Source organism: Mastigoproctus giganteus, chromosome 11, assembly GCF_048544385.1.
Source record: "Mastigoproctus giganteus isolate SK-2022 chromosome 11, ASM4854438v1, whole genome shotgun sequence".
NCBI lineage: Eukaryota > Metazoa > Arthropoda > Arachnida > Uropygi > Thelyphonidae > Mastigoproctus > Mastigoproctus giganteus.
Genome location: NC_143585.1, coordinates 74,113,934 through 74,126,856, shown reverse-complemented (window position 1 = coordinate 74,126,856; position 12,923 = coordinate 74,113,934). Strand labels below are relative to the sequence as shown.

General features: G+C 37.3%; 1 protein-coding gene across 1 annotated transcript in view; it reads right to left on the bottom strand.

The window, feature by feature from the left end:
* Positions 1-4,183: 4,183 nt before the first annotated feature.
* Arpc4 (Actin-related protein 2/3 complex, subunit 4) overlaps positions 4,184-12,923 on the bottom strand; it is a 71,570-nt gene continuing 62,830 nt past the window's right edge. Inside the window, exon 5 of the mRNA XM_090385505.1 lies at positions 4,184-4,440. Coding sequence (XP_090241631.1) covers positions 4,435-4,440 — 6 coding nt within the window. The 3' untranslated portion in view covers positions 4,184-4,434. The remainder of the gene's footprint in view (positions 4,441-12,923) is intronic.

Sequence of the window (12,923 nt, the reverse complement as noted above, 5' to 3'; positions counted from 1 at the left end):
TTAAGAAATATTGTTCAAGGTTTAGGCCTAAATGGTTGTCAAATGAACTAATGAGACTCGTAACAGTGAAGAAAAATGCATGGGATGCATATAAATTATCAAGCGACTCAGAAGCCTATGGCAGATATAATTTAATCTGTAATCAGGTCACAAAGGAGGTTCGGCAGGCGAAGGCAGATTACGAGAAATCCTTGGCAAAAGATGCTAAGAAAAACAGCAAGGATTTCTTTACTTATATAAACTCTAAAAGGAAGGGGATGAATCTGATTGGTCCACTTGACAGCGATGGTTCGACTGTTTATGATCCTGCTCAGATCGCAAACAAACTGAATGAGTATTTTGCATCTACATTCACACATGAGGAATTATTAAGGTTTGAAAATGGCAGAAGATTATCAAATTGTAGCAGGATACTTAATGATTTTGTAATAACTGAGAGCAAAGTGGAAGAGAAATTGTTGAAGTTAAACGTAAGAAAAGCATCTGGGGTGGATGGGATCTATCCAGTTATATTAAAGGAGGTGGCAAAGCAACTAAGCAAACCCTTAGCCATAATTATGAGAGCATCTTTGGACTCAAGGGAGGTTCCCACGGACTGGAGATGTGCAAATGTATCCCCAATTCAGAAAGGGGGATCGAAGGGTGACACGAGTAATTACAGACCAGTTAGTTTAACTTCTGTTCCGGCTAAAATAATGGAGTTGCTGGTTAAAGATGCATTGCAGGATCATCTAGACAGGACTGCAGCAATAATTCAGACACAGCATGGGTTTGTTAAGGGAAAGTTTTGTCTGACAAATTTGATAGGATATTATGATGTGGTTACAAAGGAACTGGATGCAAAAAATAATTTTGATATCAAATATTTGGATTTCAGGAAAGCTTTTGACACTGTTGCGCATGGAAGACTATTGTACAAATTGGAGCAGAATGGTATTAAGGGTAAGTTGCTACAATGGATAAAAGGATGGTTAAGTGCGAGAAGACAGAGGGTGGTAATCAATGGGTGCTGCTCTTCTTGGACTAATGTTATTAGTGGAGTCCCACGGGGTTCGGTGTTGGGTCCACTGTTGTTTTGTATATTTATCAATGATATTGATGAAGGTATATCAGGCTTAATGTCGAAGTTTGCAGATGATACAAAGGTTGGCAGGGTTGTTAATGACAGTGTGCTACTGCAACAGGATCTAGATAATTTGGGCAGATGGGCTAAGAAGTGGCAACTGAAGTTTAACCTTGACAAATGCAAAGTACTGCATATGGGTAGAAGTAACCCCAGAGAAACGTACCAACTGTGTGGTACTACACTTAAGGTGGTAGAAAATGAAAAAGACCTGGGAGTAATTGTGCAGGCAGATATGAAGTTTTCTGAGCAATGCAGACAGGCTGCCAGGGCAGGTCATGGGGTTTTGTCAATGATATATAGGAATTTTGCTAGCAGGGAAAAGGATGTGATTATCCCTCTGTATAAGGCAATGGTCAGGCCATACCTTGAGTACTACGTACAGGTCTGGAGGCCTCATTTTAGGAAAGATATAGATTTACTTGAGCGTGTACAGAGAAGGGCAACAAGATTGGTGAGGGGAATGAAGGGATCCTCTTATCAAGAGAGGCTTAAGTTCTGCAAATTGCAGTGGCTGGAGACTAGGCACCTGTGCGGTGATCTGATTGAGGTGTATAAGGCCTTGAATGGGTTCAGCACACTGAATTCTGATGGGATCCTTCCACTTGTTCAGATTACGAACCTAAGGGGGCATAAATTCAAATTACGAAAGGACAGATGTAGAATAGATGTGTGGAAATTTGCCTCTAGCCAGCGGGTGGTTAATTGCTGGAACAAACTTCCATCTGTCGTTGTGGAAGTTGATAGGTTGAATAAATTTAAGGAGGAACTGGACAGGCATTTGGAGGGATGCTGCATAAGCTCATACATTTGCTTTCTTGCATCACATGCCACTACTACTATCATGTGCCTCTACTAATGCTAACTAGAATTGGAAGGGGGGGGAGGGACATTTTCAGAAATATCCAAAAGACCACACAACACCATCTTTTGTCATTATCTGAGATATAAAGTAAACTAGAATGCTTCCCAGGTGACCAACAATGGGGTTAATCAGATTATCCATAAATGTAGAATAATATATCTTGTGAATCTGCCTGTGCAGCAGCAGCATGTTAAAAATGAGGCAGGGGTTGTAACCTAGACTTTTGATGTAGGATGATGATTAAAATCACCTGAACCTCAAAATCCTCTGTGGCAAATGCTATTCAAAGATAGAAAATCATAGATGATACTAGCGGGCAAAAAAAATCCAAGATAACCTAAAACTCGTGGAACATATTCAGTGAACAATAAAAAGGGTAGTTTGTCCCTCATGCAGGTCCAAGTAGGATAGTGAGGAAGAAGAAAAGTTGGTTCTGTGAGTTTGAAGCTGGACAGTAAAAGGATGCAGACTGCAAAACAGTATTTGGAGTGTTGTCACTCCCAACACTTGTGGATTCAAGAACAGTGGAATACTGTTTTGTAGGATATAAGGTGAATTCTGTTCTTAAAAATAACTTTCTGCTTTTGCCACTTGGCATTTTTTATATTTTTAAAGTAATGCAATAACAACCAAACTCACTTTAACCAAAATGCCATTGTTGGTACTTTTATTTTTTTTATTTATTTTTTTTTTAAGTTATGTTTGACCAAATTATATGATTTGTAAAATTTTGTTAAAAGAATGCATTAAGTAAAAAAAAATGGGTACTTAAAACCAAAACATTCATAAAGCATATCAATTCTCAGGTAAGTTACATGTTCCCCGATATCTTTTTCAAACACAAATAACTAGGATCAAAGTGAAAGGGGGGGGGGGGGGAACATACAAGGACACAGTTCTACACCACAATTCTGACTTGCTGAATTCAGCAAGTCAGAATTATGGAAATTGACAATGGATGAACAGAAAGTTTCTATGAAAGACAAGCAGCTCACAAGGTGAGATCAGCAAAAGGGCAACCAGGCATCTCAAAGGTGACCTGAGCGAGGTTTACAAGGCTCTGAGAAGAGTTAGTAAAACAAAGGTGGAAGTTTCACTGTTATAAAGAATTCCAGAACTCAAGGCATTAAATTCAAATTACAGTGGAAGAGGTTTAGACTATTTTGTAGGAAGTTTTCTTTTAGCCAGTGAGTCATTGATTGCTGGAACAGGTTGCCTTCACAGGTAGTTGAGGCTGATAGTTTGCATAAATTCAAAAGTGAACTAGATAGTTAGCTATGTGATAAGGGAAGCAAATAAGTTGCATTTTCTTATCTACTAGCTTTTTTTTTTTTTTTTGCTAAAGCCTGTGGCTTCCTTGCACTATACCAGTATTACTAACTGTTCAGATTTTCTGAAAAAAATCAGGAAGTTGGCAGATACAAATCTGCCAATTTCAAACTCAAGAAAAATGCAAAGAATCAAATCTCTTATTTATGGTAAGTCTTTTAAAAAACTATGAAGCTTTTCATACAAGGGTTGATCAAAAAGTTTGGCAAATATTAATTTTATTCAATGATAAATGTTCGCATTATTAATATCTCCTCCTGCATCCACACACTTGTTCCATTGTGCATGCTTTTAGGCAGCCCACCATGTGTGATTGGATTTCTTGAATCACTCAAATCAGTTTCCTTTCATGTCTGTTTTGTAAATAGCCAAAAATTGCACGGTGCCATATTTTGTCATTTTCAGTGCACCTGACAAGTGCCCCACTCAATAGTTTAGCTAGAACTATGCATTCAAGAATTATAACATTATTTGGTGAACTTTTGGTAACACCACCAATGAAAATAACACTGTAAAACTAGATATATTTTTGAATGTCGCTGACAAGAGGATTTGAAAGTGCAAAACTGTTAGGAAAATGTAAAGGCATCAAAGCAATCTTACTTCAGACAAGTACAGTATTTTAAATACTCTGAACATTCTAATTAAATAAGTTATTTTTTAGTAACCCTTAAAGCCAAATATCCATTAATAAAAGGACATTGTTACTGTGTAAGGTGACAACAGTAAACAAAAAAAACTGGGAATGCCAATTGAATGTAATATCAAATTACATTCAATTGGCATTCCCAGCAGAATATAATATTTGATATTATATTGTCATTTACTGCTTGGCTTAAATCAAATATAATAAGGGAATGACTTAATTTGGTGAAAAAAATTATATAACAAAATTTATTAAGATATTTCCATGATTTAGCAATACATGCCACTGGCTTGGTCCTATTTACGTGCAGTAACGCAAATGAATGTTCAATCTGATAGTTAATATAGTCTGTTTTCTTTGTTGACATCGGTCACTTTTTCACAGGGAAGCAAGAACATCAATGGAAACATTCAACAAGATAATTTCTCAAAAAGTTGGCAGTTGTAGATTTCTGTGCATGTTCTCTTCAGGTTAAAACTGTTTGAATAGAAAAAAATATTTAGTAAACAAATTAGATAATAAACATTTTATATTAAATAATTAGATTAAAGTTTGGATGTTACTATTAATACAAGAATACTTAAGAGACAGCCTGGCTGTACGCACCACTGACTTATAATGTTCAGAGGATCTAGACTATTCTGGAAAATCATTCTCTATAACTGAAATAGTATTAGTATTAGTAACAGCTGCATGGTTCAAGAAAGCCTATGGCCTATGCTGCACCAGCCAAAAAAAAAAAAAAAATCCGAACAAAAAATAAATAAAATAAATAACTAAATAATAATAATTAATAAATAAAAAGGAAATTAAACCTGTCATCCTATGCGCTTCCCTTACCTGAAAGTACTATCCAGATGACCTTTGAATTTCCCCAAACTGTCGGCCTCTACCACCCACAAAGGCAACTTATTCCAGTAATTTATAACTCAGTGGCTAAAATAAAACTTCCTGCAGTCCAATCTAAACATTTCCCCCTGTAACTTGAATTTATGTCCCCTAGTTCTAGCATCATTTATAATCTTGAAAATTTTGTCCTCATTCATTTTACTGATGCCTCTCAGAGCCTTAAACACCTCAATCAAATCTCCTCTAAGGTGTCTAGTTTCCAAACTCTGCAACCCACATATTCGAAGTCTTTCTTCATAAGGACGCCCTTTTGCCGATCTCACCAAGCGAGTTACCCTTCTTTGCACCCTTTCAAGAAGCTCGATGTCTTTCTTTAGGTGCGGTCTCCATACTTGAACACAGTATTCCAAGTGTGGTCTAACATAAGCCTTATATAATGGGATTATAATACACCAGAACTTAACCACACATAAATAGCCACTTATTCTTTTATGATCTATCAGCCACATATAATAGAAGTGTACTTGCAAGTGAAATTATGCAACTGCAAACTTATTTTATTTATTTTTGAAAACCCCAAGCACAACAGTTATTAGAATAGGGTGAAGTTTGAGAAGATGAAAGAAGACTTGTTGACATCAGAATTCAATTTCTGTACATTGTAGTTTTCAGGAAATACATATGAAGGAAGGTTGTTTCAGAAAATACAAGTTGAAGGAATAAATGAAGAAAAGTTCTGAGTATGAAGTTGAAGTTGGGCAGCAAAAGACCGCAATGCAATGTGCTTGAACTGGTTTGGAAGCAAGAGTGGAAATTATAAAGCCAATTCAGAACAGTGCCCATGGAAATATCTATAGAAATGGCATGGAGCAGAAACAGAACATCTATAAGACAGATGTTCGGAAAGACTTTGTAAGAGATAGATCATTAATTAACCTAACTGCCCTCTTGAATGGAATCTTGAAACAATATTCATAGGATGAATTTGAGATTTGCACACAGTGAACAGCATTTGGTAGAAAAATAACACCAAGCGAAAGAGAAAAGCAGTTTTTTTAGATGCAGAGGAAGCAATATTTATTATGTACCTATGCCAAGACAAATTAGAAGCCATAATAATCCCTAAAAGGAACTCCCTGACTAACGTAAGGGTTGCGTTCTGCGGAATGCTACGTAAGTCAGGGAATTTCCCCCATGCTTGTGCAGCACTCGCAACTGTGCTCGCTGAATTGATTGAATCAAAAAATTAATTTTTGACAAACATGTAAATAGAATTATTTATTGTATTTATTCAAGTTTTTATCTCATGCCCAGGAAAAATTGGAAAAGCCTGCAATTTAAAAAATTTCAGACATAAAATTACGAAAAAAGAGATAGACATAACATCAGTAAGTTTTACCTCTTGAGCATCGTTGCCAGAATTGACGTCTTCAGCTGATAAGTACACAGTTGAGGGCTGTGGAGATTTGGAAGGGGTCAGCCGCTCAATCTTAAAAACATTAATGGGTGCTTTTTTTTTTCTTTTCATCGTTGATTTCTTTGTAGCAAGCAAGCGTATCATTCACCCCTCTGTTAACTTTTAAAAATCATTGGCTATCAGGATCCATCTTCTCAAACCTTGCCACTGCCGATGCAATTTCTTTGGCGATGAAGCGTCTCGGCTCCTCATTTGGTTCATCTTGAGCTTCGTCAGCATTTTCTTCTTTCACTATCGCTGCCTGCAAATCAATAAGTTCTCCATTGGATAATTCCTTCTCTTCTTCCTCTATTAACTCCTCCACGTCAACCTGCAACTGAAGTAACTCTGCAACCTTTACAATCTTATCTGTAACCTCTTCATATGATTCGTTGTTTTCAAATCCTTTGAAGCCTTTTACATGCCGGGGGCATATTTACTTCCATGCGCCATTTAAACAACTTTTGGTAATTTTGGCGTGGTAAATATTGTTAGATTACCAAAAGTCTCTTAATGTCAAATTTTTCTCATCGTCTACTGCAGACTATACCTGAGCAAATGTTGTGCGTAAATAGTATGCTTTTAAATTCTAAATAACACCCTGATCCATAGGTTGGATGAATGAAGTAGTGTTTAGTGGTACAAATATGACTCTCACATTTGAATTGAAATCATCTAGATGTGTAGAATGTCCAGGAGCATTATCTAATAAAGCAAAATCTTGAAAGGAACGTCGTTGTCTTTACAATATTTTTCAACCTCAGGAATGAAGCAGCATTTAAACCAATCCTCAAAGAGAGATATTGTTATCCATGCTCTCTGGTTCGATCAGAAATGCACGGGTAGGGTGGCTTTATTGATGCCCTTAAATGCACAAGGATTTCCAGAATGGTACACAAGCAGGAGCGTGGCCCTATCTTTTGACGCCTTGGACCGCCATTGTCTTTTCCTCTTTGGTAACGTATATTCGATCCGGCATTTTTTTCCAATATACAGAGCATTCTCGTCACCGTTAAAAATTTGCTGTGTTCAATAGCCGCCTTCATCAATAATTTTTTCCAACACATCATATATAAATGATTGTTGCTTTTGCTTAAATAGTCATTAGACTCACTCAGGGGCACTCGCTTCTGAATCTGATTTTCCATCCATATTATTAACAGCTGTTCCATCTTCCATATAGCACTTGAATGCTGTTTTGTGATCACTGTTGATCTTAAGTGCGTTGATACTTTGACATGTTCTTTTATACCCACACTGTCCTTTAAAATAGCATTCACTGTTGAAGCAGCGAGACCTAATTCCCTGCAATAGATGACAAACTTTATTCTGCTTTGTACTTCTTAATCATTTTCATCTTCATTTCTAAATCAATTTTGTTTCGTTTCCTGGCACTGCCACCACTTGCACTTTCTGTTGGTCGCTTTCCCTACATCATTGTAATATGTAAATATGTTTTTTATGTGATTGAAGATTTTAGTGAAGGGGAACATATTTCATCATAATAGCATAAAAACCCACACAATTGCAGTTATTGGTATAATTGCAATAAGATAGAGTTTACTACCCGTTTATAACTAGATGCACAAACAGAAAAGCCCAATAAACCAGAAAGTGCCAATTGTTTTATGGTCGTGACCTCCAGAAACGTGCTTTAGAAAAATATCACAAAGGCATTCAAAATTGATTCTTATAATGGAAACATATGATAATGATAAAAGAGTAGTGCAATTTCCATTATAAATATGACCTTTTAGAGAGAGAAATAGCTTAACAATAATGTGAAATTTAACTTCCAAGAACTTGGAACGAATTACAAAAAAAAAAAAAAAACAATGTATTATTGGGTTCACATTACAATATTTTCATGATATTTTGTATTCCTACGGGATGCAAAATACTTTTCCACGATTTTTTTTAAGTTTGCACAGGCTGGCAAAAACTTACGTAAAGTAGAGTATTACGTAAGTCAGGGAGTTCCTGTATATATATGTGATCTTGTTTAGAAATCTGAGTGTCATCAAAGATAAGCATAAGATCAGAAGAATCCCTTTTGTGAGATATAGAACAGGACTGAGGTTTATAAGGATTGGAATCAACTAAGCTATCTTTGCTCCACTGAAGAATTACCTGGAGATCAGCATTTAAGGAACTGGTAGTGGATATTCAATAAGTTGAAGCTGCTTGTGCAGGGCAAAGTTTCTCAAACTGGACGGTGGAATGCAATTTACTATCATCAGAAAAAATATATTGATAGGATTTGTGGTCATTAATATACAAGAGGAAAAGAGTGGGAGAAAGAATTGGGGAATACCAGGATTAGCAGAAAAATTAGAAGACAGCATCACCTGCAGTAAGTAGTCAGAGAGAAAACTAGTATCCAATTACAATAAACAGTTGGCAGTCCATAAAAATGTTAGCTTATTTGGCAGAACAAACACAAGCAAAAGCCTTTGAAGTGTCAAGAGCAACTGCCCGAGTTTCACCAAACCTTTTCATGGAGTTTGTCCATAGATGGGTAACATAAGCCAGTATATCACCAGTGGATCGATACTGACAAAATTCATACTGGCAATCATTGATCAAATAGAAGGTTTCTAGATAGTTTAGGAGTTGCCAGTTAATGGATTTCTCTACTAATTTAAAAAGAGTAGAAGTGTAGTGGGACAATAAGTGGATGGGCAGGATTTGTCACCCTTTTAGGAACTGAATAGATATAAGCAGATTTTCAAGCAGAAGGGAAAATACCAGTGGAATAAGAAAGTATAAAAAAAGCAGCACAAAACAGGAGTAAGCTAAAGAGAACAGGGAAATACTATCAGGCACTTTCTTCACATCAAGACTTCAAGGTTCTTCTTACATCCTTTTGACGAAAGAAAACAGGAGGCAGTTTACCAAGATCATCAATAAATGAATTAGAAGAAAAATAGGATGCTAGCAGGTCAGTTTTATGTTTAGCTGAGGTGGCAACAGAACCATCAGATTTTGACAGAGATGGGCAAAAGTTGCGGCCGATAGCTTTGACAAGAGACCAGAGTGCTTGACTACCATTTGGACAAGAAGCAAGTTTTCTACTCTTATTCTGTTCCAAATCTATTTTAGACTGATTAATAACTGCTCTACAATTATTTTGAGCTTTGGTGTAGACAGAAAATGAAGCTCGATTTTGTTCATCACAGAATAATTGCATGTACACCAATGCTAGGAGTATAGTTAATAAATTTGATGAGCTTGAAGTGCTAGTCAAGATATCAAAGGCAGATATTGTTGGGATATCAGAGGCGTGGTGTCACCCACACACATAAGCAGTGCAGAATTGGAATTTCAGGAGTAGTAGTAGTGGCATGTGATGCAAGAAAGCAAATGTATGAGCTTATGCAGCATCAGCCAAAAAAAAAAAAAAAATCACACCATTCCCTCCAAATGCCTGTCCAGTTCCTCCTTAAATTTATTTAACCTATCAACTTCCACAACGACAGATGGAAGTTTGTTCCAGCAATTAACCATCCGCTGGCTAAAGGCAAATTTCCGCACATCTATTCTACATCTGTCTTTTCTTAATTTGAATTTATGCCCCCTTAGGTTCACAATCTGAACAAGTGGAAGGATCCCATCAGAATTCAGCGTGCTCAACCCATTCAAGGCCTTATACACCTCAATCAGATCACCACGCAGGTGCCTAGTCTCCAGCCACTGCAATTTGCAGAACTTAAGCCTCTCTTGATAAGAGGATCCCTTCATTCCCCTCACCAATCTTGTTGCCTTTCTCTGTACATGCTCAAGTAAATCTACATCCTTCCTAAAATGAGGCTTCCAGACCTGTACGCAGTACTCAAGGTATGGCCTGACCATTGCCTTATACAGAGGGATAATCACCTCCTTTTCCCTGCTAGCAAAATTCCTATATATCATTGACAAAACCCCATGACCTGCCCTGGCAGCCTGTCTGCATTGCTCAGAAAACTTCATATCTGCCTGCACAATTACTCCCAGGTCTTTTTCATTTTCTACCACCTTAAGTGTAGTACCACACAGTTGGTACGTTTCTCTGGGGTTACTTCTACCCATATGCAGTACTTTGCATTTGTCAAGGTTAAACTTCAGTTGCCACTTCTTAGCCCATCTGCCCAAATTATCTAGATCCTGTTGCAATAGCACACTGCCATTACTGTCATTAACAACCCTGCCAACCTTTGTATCATCTGCAAACTTCGACACTAAGCCTGATATACCTTCATCAATATCATTGATAAATATACAAAACAACAGTGGGCCCAACACCGAACCCTGTGGGACTCCACTAATAACATTAGTCCAAGAAGAGCAGCACCCATTGATTACCACCCTCTGTCTTCTCGCACTTAACCATCCTTTTATCCATTGTAGCAACTTACCCTTAATACCATTCTGCTCCAATTTGTACAATAGTCTTCCATGCGCAACAGTGTCAAAAGCTTTCCTGAAATCCAAATATATGATATCAAAATTATTTTTTGCATCCAGTTCCTTTGTAACCACATCATAATATCCTATCAAATTTGTCAGACAAGACTTTCCCTTAACAAACCCATGCTGTGTCTGAATTATTGCTGCAGTCTTGTCTAGATGATCCTGCAATGCATCTTTAACCAGCGACTCCAATATTTTACCCGGAACAGAAGTTAAACTAACTGGTCTGTAATTACTCGTGTCACCCTTCGATCCCCCTTTCTGAATTGGGGATACATTTGCACATCTCCAGTCCGTGGGAACCTCCCCTGAGTCCAAGGATGCTCTCATAATTATGGCTAAGGGTTTGCTTAGTTGCTTTGCCACCTCCTTTAATATAACTGGATAGATCCCATCCACCCCAGGTGCTTTTCTTACGTTTGACTTCAACAGTTTCTCTTCCACTTTGCTCTCAGTTATTACAAAATCATTAAGTATCCTTCTACAATTTGATAACCTTCTGCCATTTTCAAACCTTAATAATTCCCCACGTGTGAATTGTAGATGCAAAATACTCATTCAGTTTGTTTGCTATCTGAGCAGGATCATCAACAGTCGAACCATCGATGTCAAGTGGACCAATCAGATTCATCCCCTTCCTTTTAGAGTTTATATAAGTAAAGAAATCCTTGCTGTTTTTCTTAGCATCTTTTGCCAAGGATTTCTCGTAATCTGCCTTCGCCTGCCGAACCTCCTTTGTGACCTGATTACAGATTAAATTATATCTGCCATAGGCTTCTGAGTCGCTTGATAATTTATATGCATCCCATGCATTTTTCTTCACTGTTACGAGTCTCATTAGTTCATTTGACAACCATTTAGGCCTAAACTTTGAACAATATTTCTTAATAGGTATGAAACCTTTAGTAGCATCCACGATTAATTCCTTGAATGCTTCCCACTTAGAATTTACTGTTGGTAACATCGTCAGTTGATCCCACTGTACAGAGTGTACAGAAAGGATAGACAGGACAGGGTTATGCTGTTAGTTAAGAAACACAATCTAAGGAAGTGCATTCACAACTGATGTTGGTGGACAATGCAATGTTGAGTCTGGTATGACATAAGCACTGGGATAGGAAAAATGAGAGTAGTTGTGTGTTATAGGCCTAATGAATCTGATGAGTATAATGAGTAATTGTGCAGAGAAATAGTGGGCCAGTAAATCAGTGTCTTATAATGGGAGAGATTTTAATTTCCCAGAGATTAACCGGAATATGTGGGTTGGTCACTCACACACTAGCAAGGCTTTTGTGGATTTACTGGATGATTGTTTTATACAGCAGCATGTTCAGGAGGCAACTAGAGGGAGAAATACTCTTGATCTGATTATCAGTAGTGATTCTTCATGCATTAAGAATCTGCAGATAAAGGAACTACTAGGTGTCAGTGATTACAGTGTGCTGAAGTGGGATTTACTCAAAGAGGTAACTACCATCAGGGATAAAGAGAAGGGTTTTTGCTTTCGTAAAGGTGACTATGATGGTCTGAGACAGTATTTAAGTTCTATATGGTGGGACCAACTGATAACGTTAACAACAGAAAATTCAAAATGGGAAACATTCAAAGAAATAATCTTGGAAGCTACTAGGCTTTTCATACCAACTAAGAAATATTGTTCAAGGTTTAGGCCTAAATGGGTGGCAGAGAAGAAAACTGCATGGGATACATATTAATTAACACGTGACACAGAAGCCTATGATAGATATAAGCTGGTCTGTAACCAAGTTACAAAGGAGGTTAAGCAGGCAAAGGCAGATTACGAGAAATCTTTGGCAAAGGATGCAAAGAAAAACAGCAAAGAGTTCTTTACTTATGTAAACTCTAGAAGGAAGGGGATGAATCAGATTGGTCCACTTGATATTGATGGTTCAACTGTTGATGATCCTGATCAGGTAGCTAACAAACTAAATGAATATTTTGCATCTACATTCACACATGAGGAGTTATTCAGGGAGGGGAATGCCAGAGGTGTATTAAACTCTGGCAGTAAGCTAGATAATCTTGTAATAACTGAGAGTAAAGTGGAGGAGAAATTGTTCAAGATAAACATAAGATACCTGGGGTGGATGGAATCTATCCAGTTATATTAAAGGAGGCAGCAAAGGAAGTAAGCAAACCCTTAGGCATAATTATGAGAGCTGCCTTGGACTGGAAATGTGCAAAT